This window comes from Plectropomus leopardus, chromosome 9 (assembly GCF_008729295.1).
Source record: "Plectropomus leopardus isolate mb chromosome 9, YSFRI_Pleo_2.0, whole genome shotgun sequence".
In the NCBI taxonomy this organism is placed as follows: Eukaryota; Metazoa; Chordata; class Actinopteri; order Perciformes; family Serranidae; genus Plectropomus; species Plectropomus leopardus.
Genome location: NC_056471.1, coordinates 29,238,352 through 29,258,986, shown reverse-complemented (window position 1 = coordinate 29,258,986; position 20,635 = coordinate 29,238,352). Strand labels below are relative to the sequence as shown.

General features: G+C 37.8%; 1 protein-coding gene across 1 annotated transcript in view; it reads left to right on the top strand.

Moving 5' to 3' along the window:
- The window catches only part of fstl5 (follistatin-like 5), a 276,477-nt gene that overhangs the window by 172,355 nt on the left and 83,487 nt on the right, over positions 1-20,635 (top strand). The window contains exons 10-11 of the mRNA XM_042492899.1: positions 8,875-9,036; positions 10,862-10,996. Coding sequence (XP_042348833.1) covers positions 8,875-9,036; positions 10,862-10,996 — 297 coding nt within the window. The remainder of the gene's footprint in view (positions 1-8,874; positions 9,037-10,861; positions 10,997-20,635) is intronic.

The following is a 20,635-nucleotide window of genomic DNA, read 5'->3' as shown; positions in this document are numbered from 1 at the left end:
TGATTTAATGCCTTGTTTAGACTGCCAGCCCATATCTTTTTTTTTTTTTGGCATAATTGATTGATTGTAAAACGTTGGGACATAAAAAAAAAACAACAGAAAAACATGAAATAAAATTTTTGCAAATCAGATCTAATCTGTTTGAAGGTGACTCGAAATGTGATTCCAGTCAGATCTCTACATTTGCGTCTCAGTCCGAGCGCTCTGGAAGCTCAAAATCAGATTTTGAAGTGCTTTTGCGTCCCTCGCAAAGCAGCACACATCATCAAATGCAGAGTGATGGAGGTGATGAGCAGAATCCATGCTGTGACAAGTAGAGCGCTTCCCAACTGATGGGTCGTGGTCCAAAAGTGGGCCGCGGGTCCATTTTGAATGGACCAAAAGTGACTTGTGAATGTTAAAAAAAAACACATTATTTTGAAGCACAGAGAAATACCAGCAAAGATCTTTTATTTTGAAGTGTTATTTCTGGTAATTCCTACTATACATTTTATTTCTTTGTGTTCTAAGCCGACATGCTGTTTACATTTTGTAAAATAAAAATTAAATAAGTGGTATTTATCTCATGTGTGGACCTTAAGCTCATGACTAAAGAGAAGAGAAGTGGCTGGATCAGTTGGGAACCTCTGACCTTGAGAGCAACAGTAATTGGACAAATGCCAAAATAAGTCGTCTTCGAGCATTTAGGGGGTGGCTTGTATTGAGGCAAAGCTAGAAGGAGCTTCCATGTTGGAAAGCCTTGTCACCGCTGTAGCTACATCCTGTTTGCATACGTTCAAAGCTTAGATCACTATGTACATGCTGCTCTCGCCGTACTGTTAGTTTTCCCCTTTGTGAAGGCAAAGAGCGCCACCACCACTTCATTCTAATGTTTTAGACATGACGATAAATTTGGACCGGTGGTAGCAGATGTTGGTACCACAGTAACTCGTGCAGATCGGTTGGTGATATCTGGAGAGAAATCCAATCCGATCACTTGCAAATGACACTGCGGACGGTCTATTAAATGTGATGTGAGTCTGAAAGCAGCCCCGTAAAAACAGTTCATCAGCGTAATTGATGAAACTGAGCAATCAGCTGGTACACCTTGTATCTGTCAGCACTCATATAACTCACAATGCATTATATTATTTCAACAATTACATTTATTTTAATTTTGGTTTCCATTTAAGTTTCATCCATTAGTATAGCTTACATAAAAATAACACTTGCTGTGAAGTTTGTTAATTGCCGTTAGTAGCAAACTGTGCTTACCCTGAACTGACAGCAATTATCCCAGCGGTCGTGAACTTAATTACATATATTTACTTTAACTTTGAAACATTTTCAATGTAATTTTAATTTGTAGTCATTCAGGGTCTTCTAAACATGTTTTTCTTTTCTAACAGTTCTCTAATTAAATAGATTTTCACTCTTTTTTCTTTCATTCTACCTTAGGGAGGGATTTCAATAATTTACATCACTTTATTGACGTCTATCCGTGGCCAGTTGGAACTGCAATATTGTTAAAAGATGTCTACAGCAGCACAGGATGATCTCTCTCCCACGTTCACAGTCACAGAGGGAATTCACTGACATGAGTTTTTTCTCAAATAATGGGCCTTTAACTAAGGAATGACCTTTATTGAGCTCTGTGGGCAGCCGGTGGGAATTTCAGGAACATCGATAGAACTTGGCTCCTCCTCCACAAGTCTCCCTTCACCCAGAGTGAGTGACGGACAGCAGTCACATTTTTTTACAGCAGAGATAGGTAAGCTTGATACTCAGAGCGTACACCCGACAGAAAAATCTATAAGAGCTACAATGCAAACTGTTGTGTCACAGCTTTTTTTAAAGAGCTTCTCAGGCTCAAGATTGAGGTGAGAGGTGATGAGCTCCGCTCTTAAACAGTAGTTATGAAAGGCAGAGATTCAGCTCTGAGCGAACATAACATTCAGCGATGTTTTCTCCTACATCGCGCTGTGAGGTCACATATTGTCCCTTTAATAACTCAGTGTTTTATTTATCATTCGAGCACCACTCCGTTTACTCGATAAATTCAAAACCTTGTACAAACAACAACAACCACAAGGTCGAGAAAAACATACAGCAGACTTGGATGAGGAGTCCTTTATGTTTGTTTTAGAAAAAAAGGAAATTCCTGCAGCTACAGCTCCATTAGCCTGATGACCTGACTGCACAGACCAATCAATGCACTCATCCGTCCTGCCAGTGTCATTTTTAATTGACCGATAACAGTTGGAACTTGGCAACAAGTAAAAAATATTCTCATCTATGTGTTTGCTTTCCTCCTAAGGCGACTCATAACAACCTTTCACAGTTGTAGGCAGTTTACCTGTGACTGGTCAATTGCCAAATGTGAATAAGTCGACGAGCGATGGGCCCAAGTACTCGAGTATTTGTCTGTATTTGTTCAACGTAGAAAGTATTCACCGCTGCCCCTCCCACATGTGAACATTACTTTACGTATATTTAGTTTGGTTTTGTTTGCTTTTTAAAATGGATAAAGTCCTATTGTATTGTGGTCAGGGCACAGAATTAGCGTTACTTAATGGTAAATAAGTTTGAAGACACGGTCAAGTCGTTTAAGGGTTGTGTGAGTGTGTTGGGACTGTTAAAAGGCTCAGTTTAGGATGTTAGCCCTTGTGTTAGTTTGTGCTAACCAGGGAGACGATGAACTGCCGTCGAGGAGCGCGGCTCGAAAGGCAGCGACAGAAAGTGTGCTGACCTTTGTCATGTTAACTTTGAATTTAGGGTTTAAGATGCTAATTGAAGCCTGGTTGTTCAATGAATTGACTTCAGATTACACTTGTCTTCCGTTATTTTGATAAATCAGAATATTCTGTAAAATCCATTCAGAAAGCCCTGATTTACCCAGTCTGCTCAGTTTACATAAAAATATTTTAACAATATTTCCATGTTTAGAGCACAGTTGTGTGTGTAATTATGCAGGGCTGAACTGCATAGAAACCTCACTTGTTTGAGGAAACTAGGCTGGGTTTTTGGAGTTTTGGCAGGCAGTGTGTCCCTCCCCTCGCAGATGTTTAGTTGAATTAGGTCCATGAAACCTACAGAGGACTCAACTCTGCCTCAGCCAGCCTCTATACACCCATTCACAGCACTGATTACACCTGCACTTAGCTACTCCGTAATTACACCTCTACACTCACTGCACCTACTCTTACTGTAACCTGTCTGACTCCTGCAGTGGTGTCAGCAGCTGCGATTGGAGATCTTCAGCACAAAGTACCAACTCGCTCCATCTTCTCTCATCTCACAAGCAATTTACCCAAAAAGGTGTATCAGTTGTAAGCTTGATCCATTTTCTGTCGATCTCAATAGAAGATTTTTTTATAGAGGATATTTCTGTGTACTGGTCCAAAAAAGAGCATCACGATCGTGAGATCACTACCCTCTTTTACCTCTCAGCACCTGTTTCCAGATAGATTTTACAGGTTAAAAATATGTGGGAAAGATAGACCAAATCTGTCCTCTTTCTAACATAAAGAAAAAAATACAAAAAAACCCCTAATATTATTAAATTGAGTTATTAAACATGAAAAACAGTTGCCTACAGGTATTTCTAATTCCATTTTACCATCTCAAAGCGCATCAGTATTAACTGGTGGATTAGTGTGTTGAAACCTGCTGGGAAACAGCTGGTTGACTTACATCCAAATCATTTTTCTCTTTTTCCCTTGCACGATTCATCCTCCACCACGGAGAAGAACTGTTGAATGTGTAATGACATTCACATCAAGTCCTTGAATTTAAGATGAACCTTTCTTTTTTTTCAAATGCAGTTTCTAAGGGGGAAAGAAACAGCGTTAGACACAGGTCAATAGAGCTCATATCACCGAGCGTACAGCAGAAAGAATGAATTTTAAACCTCTGCTTCTTTTACATTCTTTTATATATCTTCTGTACTGTGTGTGAGTGCTGGCGCTTTTGCTCAATTGATGTGTCTGCACCTGAAAACCGAACCTATTACTGGCTCATGTGGCAACAATAGTTCTTTTCATGAGTGAAAAGTTTGTGGATCTATTTTACTTTAATTCCAGCACACTAATTAATGCAACTTTGTGAGATCGCCTGAGAGGTTTTATTAATGACGTGCTCAAGGGAATCTGGTCGATCCAGGCTCGCGCTACACAGCTGTTGATTGATAGGTTGTTGTGGTTGTGGGCCAGAAACACAGGTACATGCCATGTGGGCCGTGACCCCAAAATCTACCCTCGACCACTAACACACACACACACACACACAAACACACAAATGTAAACACTTGCTCTTCTCAAGGCTCATCTTATCTTAAATCTTAAGCTTAAATTCAGCTCATAAGTTGCCATAAATTTACATTAGAAGGATTAAATAAATATATTCACAACTGTGCATATTTGCTTTACCTTGCCTTTATAATGAGTACATTAAGATGCACTCTAGGAGTTTGATAATAATATTTGGGGTATTACATTTACATGGACCATAGAGGAACCTGGTCATTTGCCTCTGTTTATACATGATTCTAATTGTCTCCTATTGTCTGTCAATGAAGGTTGAAACAAGCTCAAACTACAGGAGTTTTGGGCTGATTTATCCCTGATTCACCTTTCTCAATAACTGGAGGAGAAATCTGGTCTGGGACTGTGGTCGGTACTGATGTTCACCCTAGATTATCTGTTAATGTGAGCAGTTTACAGATCCAGTCTTAAACCTCCTGAACTGTTCGCAGGCTCATCGACTGATAATTTTAACTAAACATGTTTGATGTTTAGGAGTTTAACTTTGGATGACTATGATTAAGTCATTACAGAGCAGCTGACGGTGTTTTTAAACTTTATAGCCTTTAAAGTGAATGATAGCTCCGCTGTAAAATCAGACACGTTGATTTTACTTGAAAAAATCTAGGAAACAGATTGCCTTGAAAAATGTCAGTAAATATAACTATTAGTCTTAATTCTATTAACTTTATATCTATGTTTGTTATATTTTATTGTGAAGTTGTTGCAATTTAAAAATGACACGTTTAATTAAACTCATCTTTCCAAACAACTTCATTAAACCAAGTTAACTGTGCTATATATCTGTATTCTTCTGATTTAAACTACACAAACATATTGGTGTTTTCTTAAATATGTCGAAAAAAGAGAACCTTGAGATCGTTTGCGTAAACTTAACACTCATCTATAAAGCATAGTTTAATTTATTTTCCATTTTTAAGGACATTGCTTTCCAAAATTATTTCAAGTAAGATGAGTTTGTCATGTTTTACATTATAAGCTACTACAGTTGACATGTACAGGTGTTTAAACTGACAGTTAAAACCTCACCTCCAGTTGTCGCTGAAGAATAGACACCTCGTGTTGACGGCAATTCCCCAGCCATTTTCTCATCCAGGTGTTGCATTCAGGCTTCTACTGACGCCATAATCTCAATAATATCCTCTAGTATGTGACGCAGAATTATTGTCAAATCTTGTATTGTGTGCATGTTTGAGATTAGAGAGTAAATGATGATCTGTAAACTTTTACCCAATGTGTGTCATGCAACCCGATTTCAAAATCAGTTAGTGTTTTCAAACTCCTCCAGGTTTAGTCTTTAGCTCCTTCTCAATGAGCGAATCTGTCATTTTCGTACTGATTTACTTACTTCAGTAGTCAAGGACAAACTGTTTCTGGCTGAATGCATCAGCTGGATTTAGCTTCTCAATCTTCAGTAAAAGAAGAAAAATAGAAACGATTAAGGTTATCCTCTGTACAGCTGCAAGTAATGACTGTTTTCATCACTGATTAATGTGCAGATTTTTTTTTATTGTTTTGCCTGTAAACTGTCAGACTATTGTGTAAAAAAAAATCTCCAGAGAAGGATTATCTTAACTGTCATTTAATACAAAGGAGAACAGCAAATCCTCACGTCTAAGAAGCTTGAACCAGCAAAAGTTTGGCTTTGGTACTTAAAAAATACTCAAATTATTAATAAATGATCAAAACAGTTGAAAGTTATTTTCAGAGGGACTGACTAATCAACTCGAATCATTATTTCTGCTCTAATCTTCTGTATTGCCAGAATCTGACTCTTAATTTAATTTTGTTGTGTAGATCAGACATTTAGAATTTGTTATCAGATGCTTTTGTTTTACTTACTACTTGAGCAGTTGAGTCGAGGACACACGAACAAACACGGCGGAGAATGTTTTAGAAACCTGGATCAGGTGTTAATATGCCACAATATCCCAAATCCCTGTTTCTCAAAACCATGATAAGAGCTTCACAAAGCGGCGATGTAATGTTTACATGTGCAAAACATAACCCCGATTTTCCAAAAGCCTGATTATAACCAGCCTGCTAGCATGCATGTAAACACACATAACGACAAGGTTTATCTGGCATAGACACACATGATACATATTGGGCTTTTCCAGAAGCACTTTTGGCCAAACCAAACTATACTGTTGACATTACCAGCTTTAAGATGCCAAGTTTGGCTAAGTCGTGCCTGAAATAGCTCATCTTGGGAGTTGAGCCAAAGCGTGCCAGACCGCTTTCAAATTGGCCGCGCTGAAATCAGATGGACAGATGTCACCATTATTCATAAAGCAAATACAGAAACTGCCCAAAAAGTGATGCATATTTCATATGCATGCAGATAACTTAATTCACTGTGCGGCTCAACGGCTACCGCGGCTACCAGCGATTTTTAAGGTGAAATGGTAATGTAATAAATGTCATAAATCCATCAACACACCTCAAATGTCTGTGTGAAAACTGACTATTCTATTTCTTTTTATTGGCACTCTAGCTTGACACACACTTTAGTTTTGATTGGATCTTCAAGCTCTTAAAACATGTAAATGAATTTCAACCAGATTTTCTGTCTGTTTCCTCACTTAAAGTCTCTGTAGCAGCACGATGCTTCATGCATGCGTGCAGCTCCGAGAGAAATTAAAAACTGTGACTACAGTAAGAAAGTTGATGGCAACAATAACACCGGCGGGGCGGCCAGAAAAACGTTCTGTGGGTTCACAAGCACAAGAGCGTCATCAGTTGAAGATGCACGTTCATGCCGGTAGTTCAGCTGTACAGAGTTGCAAATCCCTGCCGCACTGGGCTGACAGAGTCAAACTGAGTCAAGCCAAGCCAGCACATGTATGAAAAAGGTTTTAATAGACAGCAGGACCTTTTCTTTTCATTTGAGAATACAAATCACACAATTTCATATTTCTTTCTGGAAGTATATTGCTTAAGAAACTCTAAGGTCAGTGCTTTATATGTGGTGCATTCAGGAAGGCTGATGCACAGATGCAGCTCAAGATTCAAAAAACTTTATTCAAGGAGCAATTCTAACAATAAGGGACTGTCACAAAATGATTAACAGTCAACACAGGACACACAAAACCTGAAACCAGAGAAAAAAACATGAGCTGTGCACACAAAGAGAGCCTTTGTGTGCCTGCATTGGCATGTGTGAGGAGTGTGAGTAATAATCTTCACTCGAAAGATTGCACAAAATAATTGTCTCCATGGGCTCCACTCAGTCAACCTTGTTACTGTTGAGGGCCATCGGAGTGAAAATGTCTCCGTGCCTGTGATTGCTAAAGTAACCTGGGTGTCATAGGAGCCCTCGGCGGTCCACTCTGGATGGCGTTTTGGCAGTCAGGTTGACGTGAGCTCCAAAGCCCGGGAGTGCCGTGGTTACCAGATGGCCGTGGCAACAATCTTCAGTCATTTCACTCACCTGGCTGAGTAAAGACTTCCTCTAACCCAGCGCCCACAGGAAATGGTCTCTGCAGCGCGTCTGCCTTCTCTGCTTCTGCCAAGACTCTTGCTTCCATCCTCCGCTTGTGTCTCTGAAGTCTGTTTCAGAAAGGAGGAGAAAAAAAAAGAGGACACTGATTTGGGCCACAGAGGCTATGAGGGATTGCTCAAAACAAGATGGCAAGATAGAAAAATTTCATGTCCCTACTTAAACCGCTGCCAGGTTGTCATCTTATGTGTGACAGGCTGTTGTGGAATGACTCATGCCGCTTTTTTGTGGTCGCTCTGTAAACAGTCCATTGTCACTGTCCAAGTTTCAGTCACCATTTCTGTGGGAGAGTCTCCTCAGAGATACTACTATCCTTTTTGAAAGGCGTTATCATTGTTATGCTACTCAGAAGAGGCTGCTTCCTTTAAAGGATTATTCAAATTCATTCTTTTGATATTTTCCATGTTTTGTGGAGCAAGACTCGAACAATTTAGCCACCGGGTGTAGAGCAAAACTTGTGGCATATTCTCAGCCACTGCATAAATACATATTATTCATGTATTTGTGTGTTTTATTGATTTATGTTGATTTACGGTTCTTGGAAGTGCAGTTTGTAGGACAGTTTTGTTTGTTTTTGCTTTGGGGTACAGTAAAGAAGTGAAACTCCAGCGTGACGGTGACACAATGTGCAGAAATGTGTAAAGTCAGCTCTTGGAACAGTTTGCAGAAGAGAGGGACATTAAGTTTGTGCCTTTTCTTTCCTCACACATTTTGTCGTCTTTGCTTCTATCCCCCCATTCCCTTGTCGACAAAAGGTTACATAAAATCAATGGCTACCGAGCAAAATCAATAATGTCCGAACAGAGGTTCTCTCCTTTATTTATCCGTCTTATTTGTTTGGCTTCACAGACCACGTAAAACTTATCTAAAGCAATGCTGAAAATACACTCAATCCTATTGATAGTGTATGCTAATACAAAACCATAAGTTCAGGATTTGGCATCTCCTCTAAAACTTCTCGTTCAATAACACCGCCTCACTCCCAAGTGATACCAATGTAAACAACATAGTGGGATGTACTGCATTTATTCATTTCAGGTCTCCCTCTTCTCTTTTTTCACCATATTCCAGTTCCTCCGGTCATCCGAGTGTACCCAGAGAGCCAAGCCAGGGAGCCGGGCGTCACTGCCAGCCTGCGCTGCCACGCTGAGGGCATCCCCAGCCCCCAGCTGGCCTGGCTGAAGAACGGCATGGACATCACAACCAAGCTGTCCAAACAACTCACCCTGCAAGGTACACAGGAGTCAAGAGTTTACTGTATGCTTGTATATTTTTATTCCCACTTCGGCTGCAGCCAGTATTATTTTACTTCTGCTGTTTCAAGCTTTTACTGCTACAGTTGCTCTGACAATTGCAGCTACTAACACTTAAAAAAATGTCACTATATGACCACAGCTACTGTCACAGCAGTACTATTACTGCTTAGGACTGTCATGATAACAATCTTCTCAGCTAATTAAGGTCAGCAAAAATTATAGAAGTCACGCCCGATATTTTAGCCAACGTGTTGCCAGAATAAACACCAGGGTTTTTTTCTACATTTGTAAGACTTGGATGCAGCAACCAAGTGTTTTTTTTAACGCACCCAAGTCAAATAAAAAAAAGCCCAGCCGAAAATAGAACCTACCCTAAGAGACATTTACTGTCAGTTCTGGTGGTGCTGCCTCTGTACTCTCGTCTGCTCTGTCTGCAGCTCAGCTTATACACACACACGTATTTACCGTATGTTTTTTTTTTTAAGGATATTTTAAAGTTTTCTTCGAATTCGAGTTCCAATTTCTGAATATTTCATATATATATATATATATATATATATATATATATATATATATATATATATATATATATATATATATATATACATACTGTATATATATTTATAATAAATAAGGTCTTTGCTCTTTGAAAAGGTACACCTACATTTATATGCTGTTATGTTATTATATTAGTGGCATAAAATGGTCTCAAAATGACAATAATGAACCTTTACATACTACTTTGTACATTGTATTGTAGCATAAGGTACATATTTTTACATTTTTTATATTTTCACACACTTTACATACTCAGCATGTTATACATATTTTATATTTTGAATTTTTTTATGACTGTAATATGAATGCACATATTTTTATTTGAAAATTTTACTAACGCAAATATTTTTTTAAACTTATTTTATTTTTATATTTTTATTTCATATTTGCTTTATTTTTAAACTTACTTTCAATAATTCTCTCCATTGCTTTACATCAGAGTGACTATAACAAATGTATTATCTTTCTTGTTTTGATTATGAATAATGTTTTTTATCACAATTATTTCTGGGATAATTTATCATCCAACAAATGTATCAACAGTAGTTATCGTGCCAGACCTACTACTGCTTATAATAATTAACTGTATACAAAAGGTCTGAGCAATATAAATTAAAATCTACATCAAGATGAATGATTAGATGTACCTCATTAACAGAAATTGAACCATTATTTATACATCATTGTTTGTATTTCCTTTCTTATTTTGGCTCAGTTATGATTCAGCTACATTACTTTGTGAACAGTGGAAATACTGGCCTGTTAGTCAATTAGATGGTTAAACTTGTGGTCGGAGGTCATTGGTTATTGGGGCTATTTTTCGGTTTAGAGAGATTGGCTGAAAACTGCAATATGAGTAATTTCAGGTCTTTTAGAGATTCATAATATCGTTTGATGAATTCTGTTTATTGTCTGACCCCTGTATCAAATATTCGAGGCAAAAGTTCTTGTAGTTCTTTTAATTAACAGCAAAGCCAGCTGCTTTTCCTTTGAGCTTTTACACAAAAAACATTAAACCAGAAACCCTCACAGAAACACAGCATGTGCCACATTTTTTACTTTGAACTCCCACCTTATTGAATTCTCCCTGAAACAAACTTCTCACCTTCCTTCCTAACATATTAGAGAGCTGTTATGTAACAGAGTAATGGTAGCAGAAGATGGTTGCATGGAAGTCTCCTTTTATCTCTTTCTCGAAGGCAAACTGTCTTTTTTTTGTCTGTCCTCTCTGTTGTTCCTCAAAGCTAATGGGAGCGAGGTTCACATCAGCAACGTGCACTTTGAGGACACCGGCGCCTATACCTGCATCGCCAAGAATGATGCGGGCGTAGACGAAGACATCTCTTCGCTATTTGTGGAGGACTCTGCGCGCAAAACCTGTATGTATAAGACACGATATTCGTCTGTTTTTATCTGAGGATAATGGAGCCATGCAAATGGAGCTCTTAATAATTTATCCTGTCAGTTCTTAATAGTTTATATCCTGTGATGCAACGATAGAGCCTCTGCAAGGGAACTAATGGTGATACTATCTATACTCTCCTCATCTCATCTCCTGGTTCGGAGGCAGGAACAATTGTTCATGCACCCCCTCCATCCACTCAGGAAGACATTTTTGTCTGCCTTATTTTATCTCCCCTATGCTGGGATTTTTATTAGTGCTGAAATGAAGAAACGTCGGTCAACAGAAAATAAATTGAATCTCAAAAATGCCAAACACTCACTGTTTCTGGCCTCACAAATGATGAATGATGAAAACTTGCTTCTTTTCTCTGCATTATATCCTTGAAAAGTGGCTGTTTCTTTGTTAGTTGCCTGTTTGTCAGACAAAAATGGCATTTGAAGACTTTACCTTGGGCTCTTAAATATTGTGATGGACCTATTTATAATTTTCTGATTTTAATCTCAGTAAGCATTTAGTTGATTAATCATAAAAATAATTCTTAGTGGCAGCATTTATGTCCACTATAAATCACACTGAAGTGAAACGGTTACTTAATAGAAATTTTTTAATTGGAGAAAAGAAGCAAATTCTCCTCTGAATGTTTGACATTTTTGCTTAATAAATTACAAACTTAAATCTTTTATCAAAATTGCTACAGGTTACTCTTAACAACTAACTGTTGAACACTACCATCTCCACAGTTTCCTCTCCATCAGCCTCCACATCAGTGATTTTCGGCATGTCTATTAATTGATTAAGGTGGTATTTGGCACTGTCAAAATATAACAGTGTAACAGTTGGGTTGTGACATCGGTAACCTTCGTATATAAATTTTGAAGCATTTCCGACTCAAACAATCTCCTCTTGTACCCTCCACATGAATACAGTGTCACACGGTAATTAACTTTGACCTTCTCTGAAATGTCAGAATCTGTCTTTGGGGTTCATGACCAGTTGTTAGTGTGTTGTTCTTTCCTGTGGCTAATTAGGGCTCCCAAACAAGCACACTTAGCAGCTTTGCAGTCGAGTCACACACACCACGCATACGCTGTCCCACACACCCATACTACACCCAACGCGCTTAGATGTCGTCCCCACGGTACAACACAGCCTCCACCCAGTCTGCCATGCATCAGAGGATCATGCTCGGAGAGGTCGGAAGTCACTCGTGTGCTTTGAAGCTTTTGAAGCTCTACCGCGGGCCAAAATGGTGCTGGGAGATGGATATTGCAGACCCTTTTTGGTGTGAGCAACCCCACAGGACAGGAGTTCAAAGGGATGTCAGCAGACAGACAGACGTGGCTGCACTACATTACGAAAGGCAGAGAGAAAAACATAGATATTACTACTCTGTCATAGTCTGGCGTGGAGATCTGACTGACTGCATACTTGACCGGTTCTAGTTTTCCTGTGAGAGTGCCACCTTTATTCAGATACTAGTTAAGTGAGCAAATGGAAGCTGACTATCTGTGTTCCCCGCGCTGGCTGTCTCTGTGAGCCCGAGGCTAATGTGAGGTGTCAGCTCACACCGCCTGCAGCCTTCAACCTCTGAAACCTCTGAAACCTCTGAAACCTTTGAAACCTTTGAAACCTTCACCTCTGCTTCTGAAAATACACACCTGACAGGCCAGCCAGTTCAGAAGGGACTCAAAAAATGTGTGTTTTAATAGTGTTTAAAAATGTTTCACTTGTTTCTCATGGCAGTACAGATTTTTTTTTTAAATCTTACAACATCATGATAATAAGTTTAACTTAATTATTCAAAATGTTGTCACCATGTCCAAATAACATCTACAGATAGAGCTGGTTTCAAGGATTTGAGGACATTGGGGGCTTAGCTCAGACCTTAGTAACGGGTCCAGTTGGGTTCTTTCCAAGGCCCCCTTTTTTTAAATTACCAAGATCCTTTTTGATGCTTTTTTTGCACTCTGGGACCTCACTGACCCCCCAAAAAACTTCCCATATTAAGTATGAATTGTGATAACAACAATATTAATAACTGATAGTAATCAGCATTTAGTGCAGATTATTGTTCAAAGTTTATTTTTTTAGCACCTTTCACATTTTGTCGCAAAATAAAATAAAATAAAATAAAATATAGCAAAATAAAACCAACGTAAAATATACAGTGAGAGCAGATTAAAACACAGGGTTAAAATATAATATATGCTACCCAAATGCCTCTCTGAACAGGAAGGTTTTTAAACTGCTTTTTAAAAGTGCTGTCATCCAAATTTTATTTACTAAAGATGGAAACATAATTAAATGTATGAATTTATTTAAACGGTGGAGTGTAACTAAGCATATTTATTCGTGCACAAGCCTGAATAGGAAGTCAAATAATTAGAAATGGGCTTCTTTATTATTATGAGGCCTATTATTATTTTTGATAAATATATAAATAGCCTATATATTATGATCCGGGGCTATTTGTGAAACACTCTGAGTTAAAGCCTTGGACGGCTGATGTTATTCTTGTGGGGTCACCAGGTGTTTCCAGACCAAAAAGTTTTGGAGACTCCTTGTGAAACTCCATCAAGAACTGTCTTATGCCTAATTGGCTTTACAAGTCTGAATCAAGTTGTATTTCCCTAGGTGAAAATTCTCAGTAAAGCCCAACCTTCACTGTTGGTCTATTTGTCATTTTTTTACATCACTAGCTGTTGTTTGTATTTTGTGTTGTCTGATTACACACCTTTTTTAAAATGACTGTGCTGCTCAATTCTGGACCAATTTCAAAAAAAAATTATCATTAGTCATTTAGACACAAAAACATGGGAAAATAGGGTCCATGCTGAAAAATAATGAGGTTTCCATTTAAGAAAAACAGAAATTGCCGAAATCCAGAGTGTTTTGGGGTAAAGCTCTCTTGTCTGGAAACAGCTCCCTCTTACATGTGAACTTTGTTGTATAGTCAAAATAACATTAATAACTCATTTCAAAGGTGACTTTTGGAGAGATTGTTACTATAATAGCTCATGCATGTGTGATTACCAGTATTGTTTTTAACCCCCTATATGCTTTATCGGCCCCTCACATCCCTGTTAGGTAATTTCAGCCAGACCTATTGCTTCTCTCTCTTCTCAATGTCTTCTGCAACATATTAAACGATTTTAAGTGATGGATTTGCAGTTGGTCACAGGCAATTGTTGTCTCTTTGGACAAATGTCAGTCTCATGTAGCTTTGAACTCTTACATATCAAAATAACTGATTTCCAGGCGTCTTTTAGAGCTGAAAAACATTGCTGATTGAAATGAAGTTTATTATAACTCTTCTCTGTAAGAGTGCTTGTGCGTGTGATAAATTTACATCACAATTATTTCCAAGACGTTTCATTTTGCCTACCTTCTGTAATTATGTTAAGTGCATAACAAAGACTGAACTGAAACCCTCAGTCAGAAGTAGACGGTCAGTACAATCAAAGCCTGTGTTCAGCATCATGTTTTCATTCCACCAAATCTGTCTTCTCGTCATGAAACTCACGAGAGGTCTTGGATAAGAGAGCGACAGAAAAAGGACTCAGATTGTTCAGCTTCACAAGTGTAATTAGTTTAATCGTCACAGAAGGTCAAGTAAAGTTGAGTTTATTTTTAAAGTGCTTTCCACACGAGTTCATCACAAAGTGCTTTACAGTTAACAAACGAGTGTTTGTGTGTGAGAAAGCAGAGAGAGGCGCGACAAAGAAAGCCGACTGTTAACATCTGTTTAAAAAATTGTGTCCCTTCAGAAAGGCCGGGCAAGATTGTTCATTTCGCAGATTTTATAAACAAAAGCAATTCAAGGTGCTTTACATAAAGCATAAAAAGGATATGAACATAGAAATCAGAAAATAAGATGATAAATAAAAGTATAAATTTAAAGAAAATGTATGTTTTCAGTTAGTAGAAAAATGCTTACAAATGTCATAGGTTGTACATTTATCACTCAATAATTAGGAGGGAAATATTTGATCTGATGAACTTCAGATGTATGACGGTGAAATAAAAGATTTGATTTGTCGTATAAATTGAAGTCGTCAGGAGAGAAATTGATTAATATTCGAGTGCAGACTTATTTACGGCTGTCCAGCCTCTCTTAAAAGAAGGTGAAACAAACAAACACAAAACTTATTAAATGTGTGAGAGGGCTGCAGGTTTGATTTTTGACCCTCTCTTGTCATTTGCATTATCTTGGCATTTGATTAGCCACTGGTGATGGACAGATATTTTTATTGGGCTCTCCAATAAGGGGGCGGCTGGGTGATATTTTCTAGGAAAGCTGCCAGCTGCCGTCAATACTTGAGTGTTTAAGGCCAGAACAGAAAAACGAGGAGAGTCTGAGCTGCTCGGAGTTTGTGTCGTGATGTTCAGTGTTAACAAACTTCACAGGAAAGGATATTTTATTGATTATTTAGAATAAGAATACGATTTTTACTGATATTACAAAGTCTGCAGTGATGCGATTTCAGTTCTATTTGATTCAGGGTGATTGACATGAGACAAATTCATATGACAATATAACACAATCTGTTACAGAAGAAGCTGCCACCCCTTTCTTTCTTTTTTGCTTTTGGCCTCAAAAGATCAAAACATCACATAATTAATGTTAATAATTGTAACCACTTAAGTGGGGTAAAGTTTTCTTTAAATAGTCTCCAACAACATATATTAATCAGAGCATGGGATTATTAAGTTCTGGAAGAAATCTTTTCATTTTAATATCAAACTATGACTTTTTTTCCCTAAAACTTCAGAGTTATCTGGCTTAAAGCTCTGGAGGCAGACTTCTCCCAACAGCCATTAAACATGGATTAATATATAACACAATTATAAATTCAGCTCACTGATAACTGTCAGGGATCATAGTCAAAACAATTGTTTTTTTGGTAGTCAGGCATTGAATTCTTAAGCACGTTTACATTGCATAAATAAGCCTAGCAGATAGCGGACTTTTCCTCTACTCTTAGCTTAATAATTTAAATTATTTATACTTTTTCTTCGTGGTTTAAGTTACTGTGTTTGCTTACTAGAGTTGCAGCAGTACAAGATTTTCACAGTATCATATCCACTATTATTATTAGTAGCAGTAGTTGTGGTTACAATGACACTTTATTATTATAACTGGAAACTTTCTTTTTTTAAATGGAGGTATGTGTAAAAAAAAAATCCCCTTTTTGAAGAATATTTATACAAAGATGAGAGTCTTTTTCCATTCAAATTTTTCATTTTCTTTTATTTTTTTAAAAAAAAATTGTAGATAAATAAATAACAGTCAATTTTCATACCACAATATGCCTTTAAACCAATTTACTGCTGCAACCCCACTCCTGAAAGAACAGCACTGTTGAATTTCAGCCTGCATGCTAATTTATTCCACACAAGTTAGAAATAGTTTTGACTTAAATTTGTCAGTAACCCACGCAAAAGATAAATCAAGGTCTTTTTTTCTTACACTAAACAGAATAACATCTGCAACAAACATCTTTAAAAGATGTTTTTATTGAAAGAAAATGGACATTTTTTCATAAAAGTATCCACCAGTAAGATGAAATGAACATTTTTAACCTCAGCCCCTTTAAGAATAATTCGGCCAGATAAAGAAAACAGCAGACATGTTGGACCTCATACTTGCAAAAGATTAATAATTAAAACACTGGATAGTTTGAAAAGACAAATACAAACATTACAGATATTTTTTTAATAGCATAAAATGTAATTAAATGAATCTTTCTTTTGTTTGTTTTTTCTTTGTCGGGGTAACTTGACCTCAGAAATAGAACGAGCTGCAGGTCAGAAACTTTACATCAAGGGCTATAAAGTGTATTTGCTAATTGCGTCTCCACTTGGTCGATTTCCTGACTTTCTCCCTGGAAGTGGCGTCTCACCATGATGGGGCAGACGTAACTTGTATTTGTGATACCTTGGTGAAGAAGCGGATGCCAAATGCAGTCAGTGCATTTGAAATTATATAAGAATTAGCAGATGTATGAGTAATGTTGTCCACTGACTGAGCCAGAAGCATCAGCAGTGAGCAGGATCTGTCAAGACTTCACCTGATCTGGAAATCATGCTTCTGTCCCGTCCCCCTGTACCATGTTTTACCAAGCATGTGTTTACATGCACACTCATATTCCAGTTATTCTAAATATGACAATATTCAGATTTTCTATTTGATTCTGGTCATTTATTCTATTTGGATCATTTAAAATCTGTATTATTCCAAATTAAGCATTTTGTGATTAAGACGTGGGATATGCCATTTTTATTCAAAATAAGGAGAATTCTTTGGACGTGTATACAGCACATTCAGAGTATGCGTCTCAGTTCGGTTTTTTACCTCCTGCCTGTTTATGGTCCACTCTGTGCGATCTTATTGATTTGTTATACACAAACCAACTCCCCGACAGTTTTCAAGGCTGTAGGGTCGATGTGCAGATTAATCAATTTATTAAATTATTGACAGATTATTAGGGGAGTGGAGTAAGTAGGTGTATTGTTTTTATTCGGAACAAGGGCAAAAAAACGAAATATTAATGTATGTAAATGGAGTCACGGTTCTTACATTTGCAAGTGCAAGATTATGACCGATCAAGACTGCAAAAATCAAATCAAAAACTCATGTTTCTTGTCAGATTCCTCACTCAAACCTTCAGGCTGGAGCAGTGTTGATCCAGATTAGCTCCATATGGCGTCATGTTCTGGCCAGAGAGGCTCTCTAAAGTCCAGTTATTACACGTCTGTGGATCAACATGTGGTTTGACAGGGAGAGACTAAAATCTGCCAAACCCAAACACATATCTAAAATAATGAGGTCTATATATAATACAAGCTTAAAGATAGCGCCCAAAATCATCCATTTTTAATATAGCACTTACACATTGACCTGCACCCAGGATCACGGTCAGTATAAAAAGTTTCCATGTAATCAACATCCAATAAGAATAAACTAACAGCTGCCATTATACCTTCCAAAACAAGCTTTGAATTTTTTCCATCTTTCAGACAATTTTCTTCATATTTTGACCCCATGCATGGTTTTATTCCCTCTGGTTTTTAAGCCTTCACAATAAATATTCAATGTTCCCAAGTACTGACCTTAATTGTCTTCAAACTGATGGCATTTGCCTTTAAGTAGCAGAATCAAGGACTCTTACATCCAAGAGTTTCATGCTCTGATCCCGCAGACGTTAAGATGCTGGTGGGCATGTTGTGGCTCCAGACTACCCTTGATCTCATGCCATTGATCTGAAACAGACACAGATTCAAATGACACGTTGCAATTATACTTGGAAATGTTTTAGAAATCGCACTTTGTGGAAAGTAATGATCTCATTCTGCGAAATCATTGTGTTTCTGACCTGCCTTAGGCTTCTCATTTTGACACTTGAATAAGAGACCGAGCTGAATAACTAACTAAGCCACTTGTCAAAGGACTGAATAAGGTATTAAGCAGGAGATGAACTGAAAAACATGATTTGATGAGGGAGGCATGAATGATTTTTTTAAAATTTTTTTTAGATGCATTCACCTCAGAGGAGCTTGAAGGTCAGAACCTTTTCTTCACAGCTGCAGCGCTAAAGTGAATTGTTTTTCTCTCAAATTCACCCAAGCGCTTCGTTGTTTGGGAAAAACCTGAGCAGTCACTACTCTGAGATCTCTTTAACAGAGTCTGTCACCAGCAGGCAGAGCACCATCCATCTCTGACAGTCTGCCGCTAAACTGGCATAAATATCTGCCCTTCACAATGTGCCAATTATTTCTGCAGTGTCAGAGGATCTTCAAGGCTCAGAACGAGCAGTTGTTGCTTTAGTCTCTACACTTTATGTCTCTACATTATGCCGCACTTCATGCCTCATATGAGGGACCTTCCGAGTATTGTGTAGTGTATATTCTGGTTCGAGCAGATGTCCCTATGCCCTCTTTAGCTGAAGTGCCCTTCTGGACTAAATAAAGAAATAATTGTAGAATAATTCTTGGAACTGTTTTTGTGAAGGTCTCACAACAATAGTTCAGATGAGGGTATCTTTCCATATCATCTGAAACTTTCTCTTGTTATTCCTCCACGCAGCCAATGGCCATGAGAGGAGGCATTATGTTTTCAGGTTGTCTGTCCGTCCTAACGCATGTCTGTCCGTCTCATTCTCGTGAAAACAATATCTCAAGAACGCCCTGAGGGAATTTATTCAAATTTGGCACAAACATCCACTTTGACTCAAAGATGGACTGATAATGGTCTTAGATCAAAGGTCAAGGTCACTGTGATCTTGTTTGTCTCATTCTTGTAGACACGATATTGCAAGAACACCTTGAGGAAATATTTTAGTAATTTGGCACAAACATTCTCTTCAATTCTACAATAAACTGATTTGATTTTGGTGGTCATAGGTCAAAGTCACTGTAACCCAGTTTGTCTTATTCTTGTAAATCTGTTTTCTCTAAATTCATATTGGTTCCAAATATCGGTTATGGGTCTCATTAACTAATCAGTAATAGTATCGGCCCTGAAAAAAAAAAAACAATATTGGTCGACCCCTACTGCGGAGGCATAAAACCATGAGGCGATACTTCTGGTTCTTTATTTTTGTGTTTGTGCATGAATTACCCCAGTGTAAATTATTCTGTTATTATTGTGTAGGCGATGTTGTGAGCAGTTCTGATTAGTTTGTGTGTTCCCTCAGATTAAGGATTCACTGTATGGACATTTTATTCTTAATTGGTTCTCATTAGAAAGGTAATTAGCATAGAGGACACAACATGGCAGCAGCACTAGTGTTTTATTTGTGGTCATTGTGCTGTAACAGTTACCCTTGAACTCTTGCAAATAATTAAGACTTTAATGAGATTCAGGGAAGTTTTCGGTGCTTATACTGCTAATTAATGACTTCACTACATTACATTACATTAGGTATCTCAGCACTCGTAGTCACTGAAACATTTTAATGGGCTAACAGTTGACTGGTTAGCTAAGGTTAATGTAACTTTATAAATGAAGTTTATTACTGGACATATAAAATGAGATAACAGAGGAAGAGAGAGAGAGAGAAAAAGCTGAGGAAGGTGGTAAAAGGACGAGCTTCTTTTGCAAACTTTTTAAGAAGCAGCAGGCTTAAATACAAGGCAACATTTTATTTTATTTCTAATACGTGTCTCCAAGTTTGTTTTGTCTGCGAAGCATGTTTTTATGAACTAATATTTGGTCATTACCCCACATTAAAGCCTGTTTTTTTTTCTAATTTAGGTCCATATGTAACATAATATACAATCAGTGTGCAGTGCCGCCCATCATAACGCCTACGTACATTCCTGCTGCCCCTGGTCTCCTCTCACGACTCCAGTATTGTTGTCTTTCCTCCTTATTCTGTTCTCTTCCCTCAATGCCTTATGACTCACTGCAGAGGTCCATTAAGTAATATGTGACCTTTACATACCTCAGCAGGAACAGAAAGTCTTGAAATGCTAGTGGGCTGGAAAGTACTGGAAAACATCTCCACTCAGTCATGAGTCAGTTCCCAAGTGAGATTATTTTACCTGTTTCCAACTCAAATCAAGCTGTTTTGACAAATTTAAAGTGTCATTTCCTTGATCCTAAATTTAG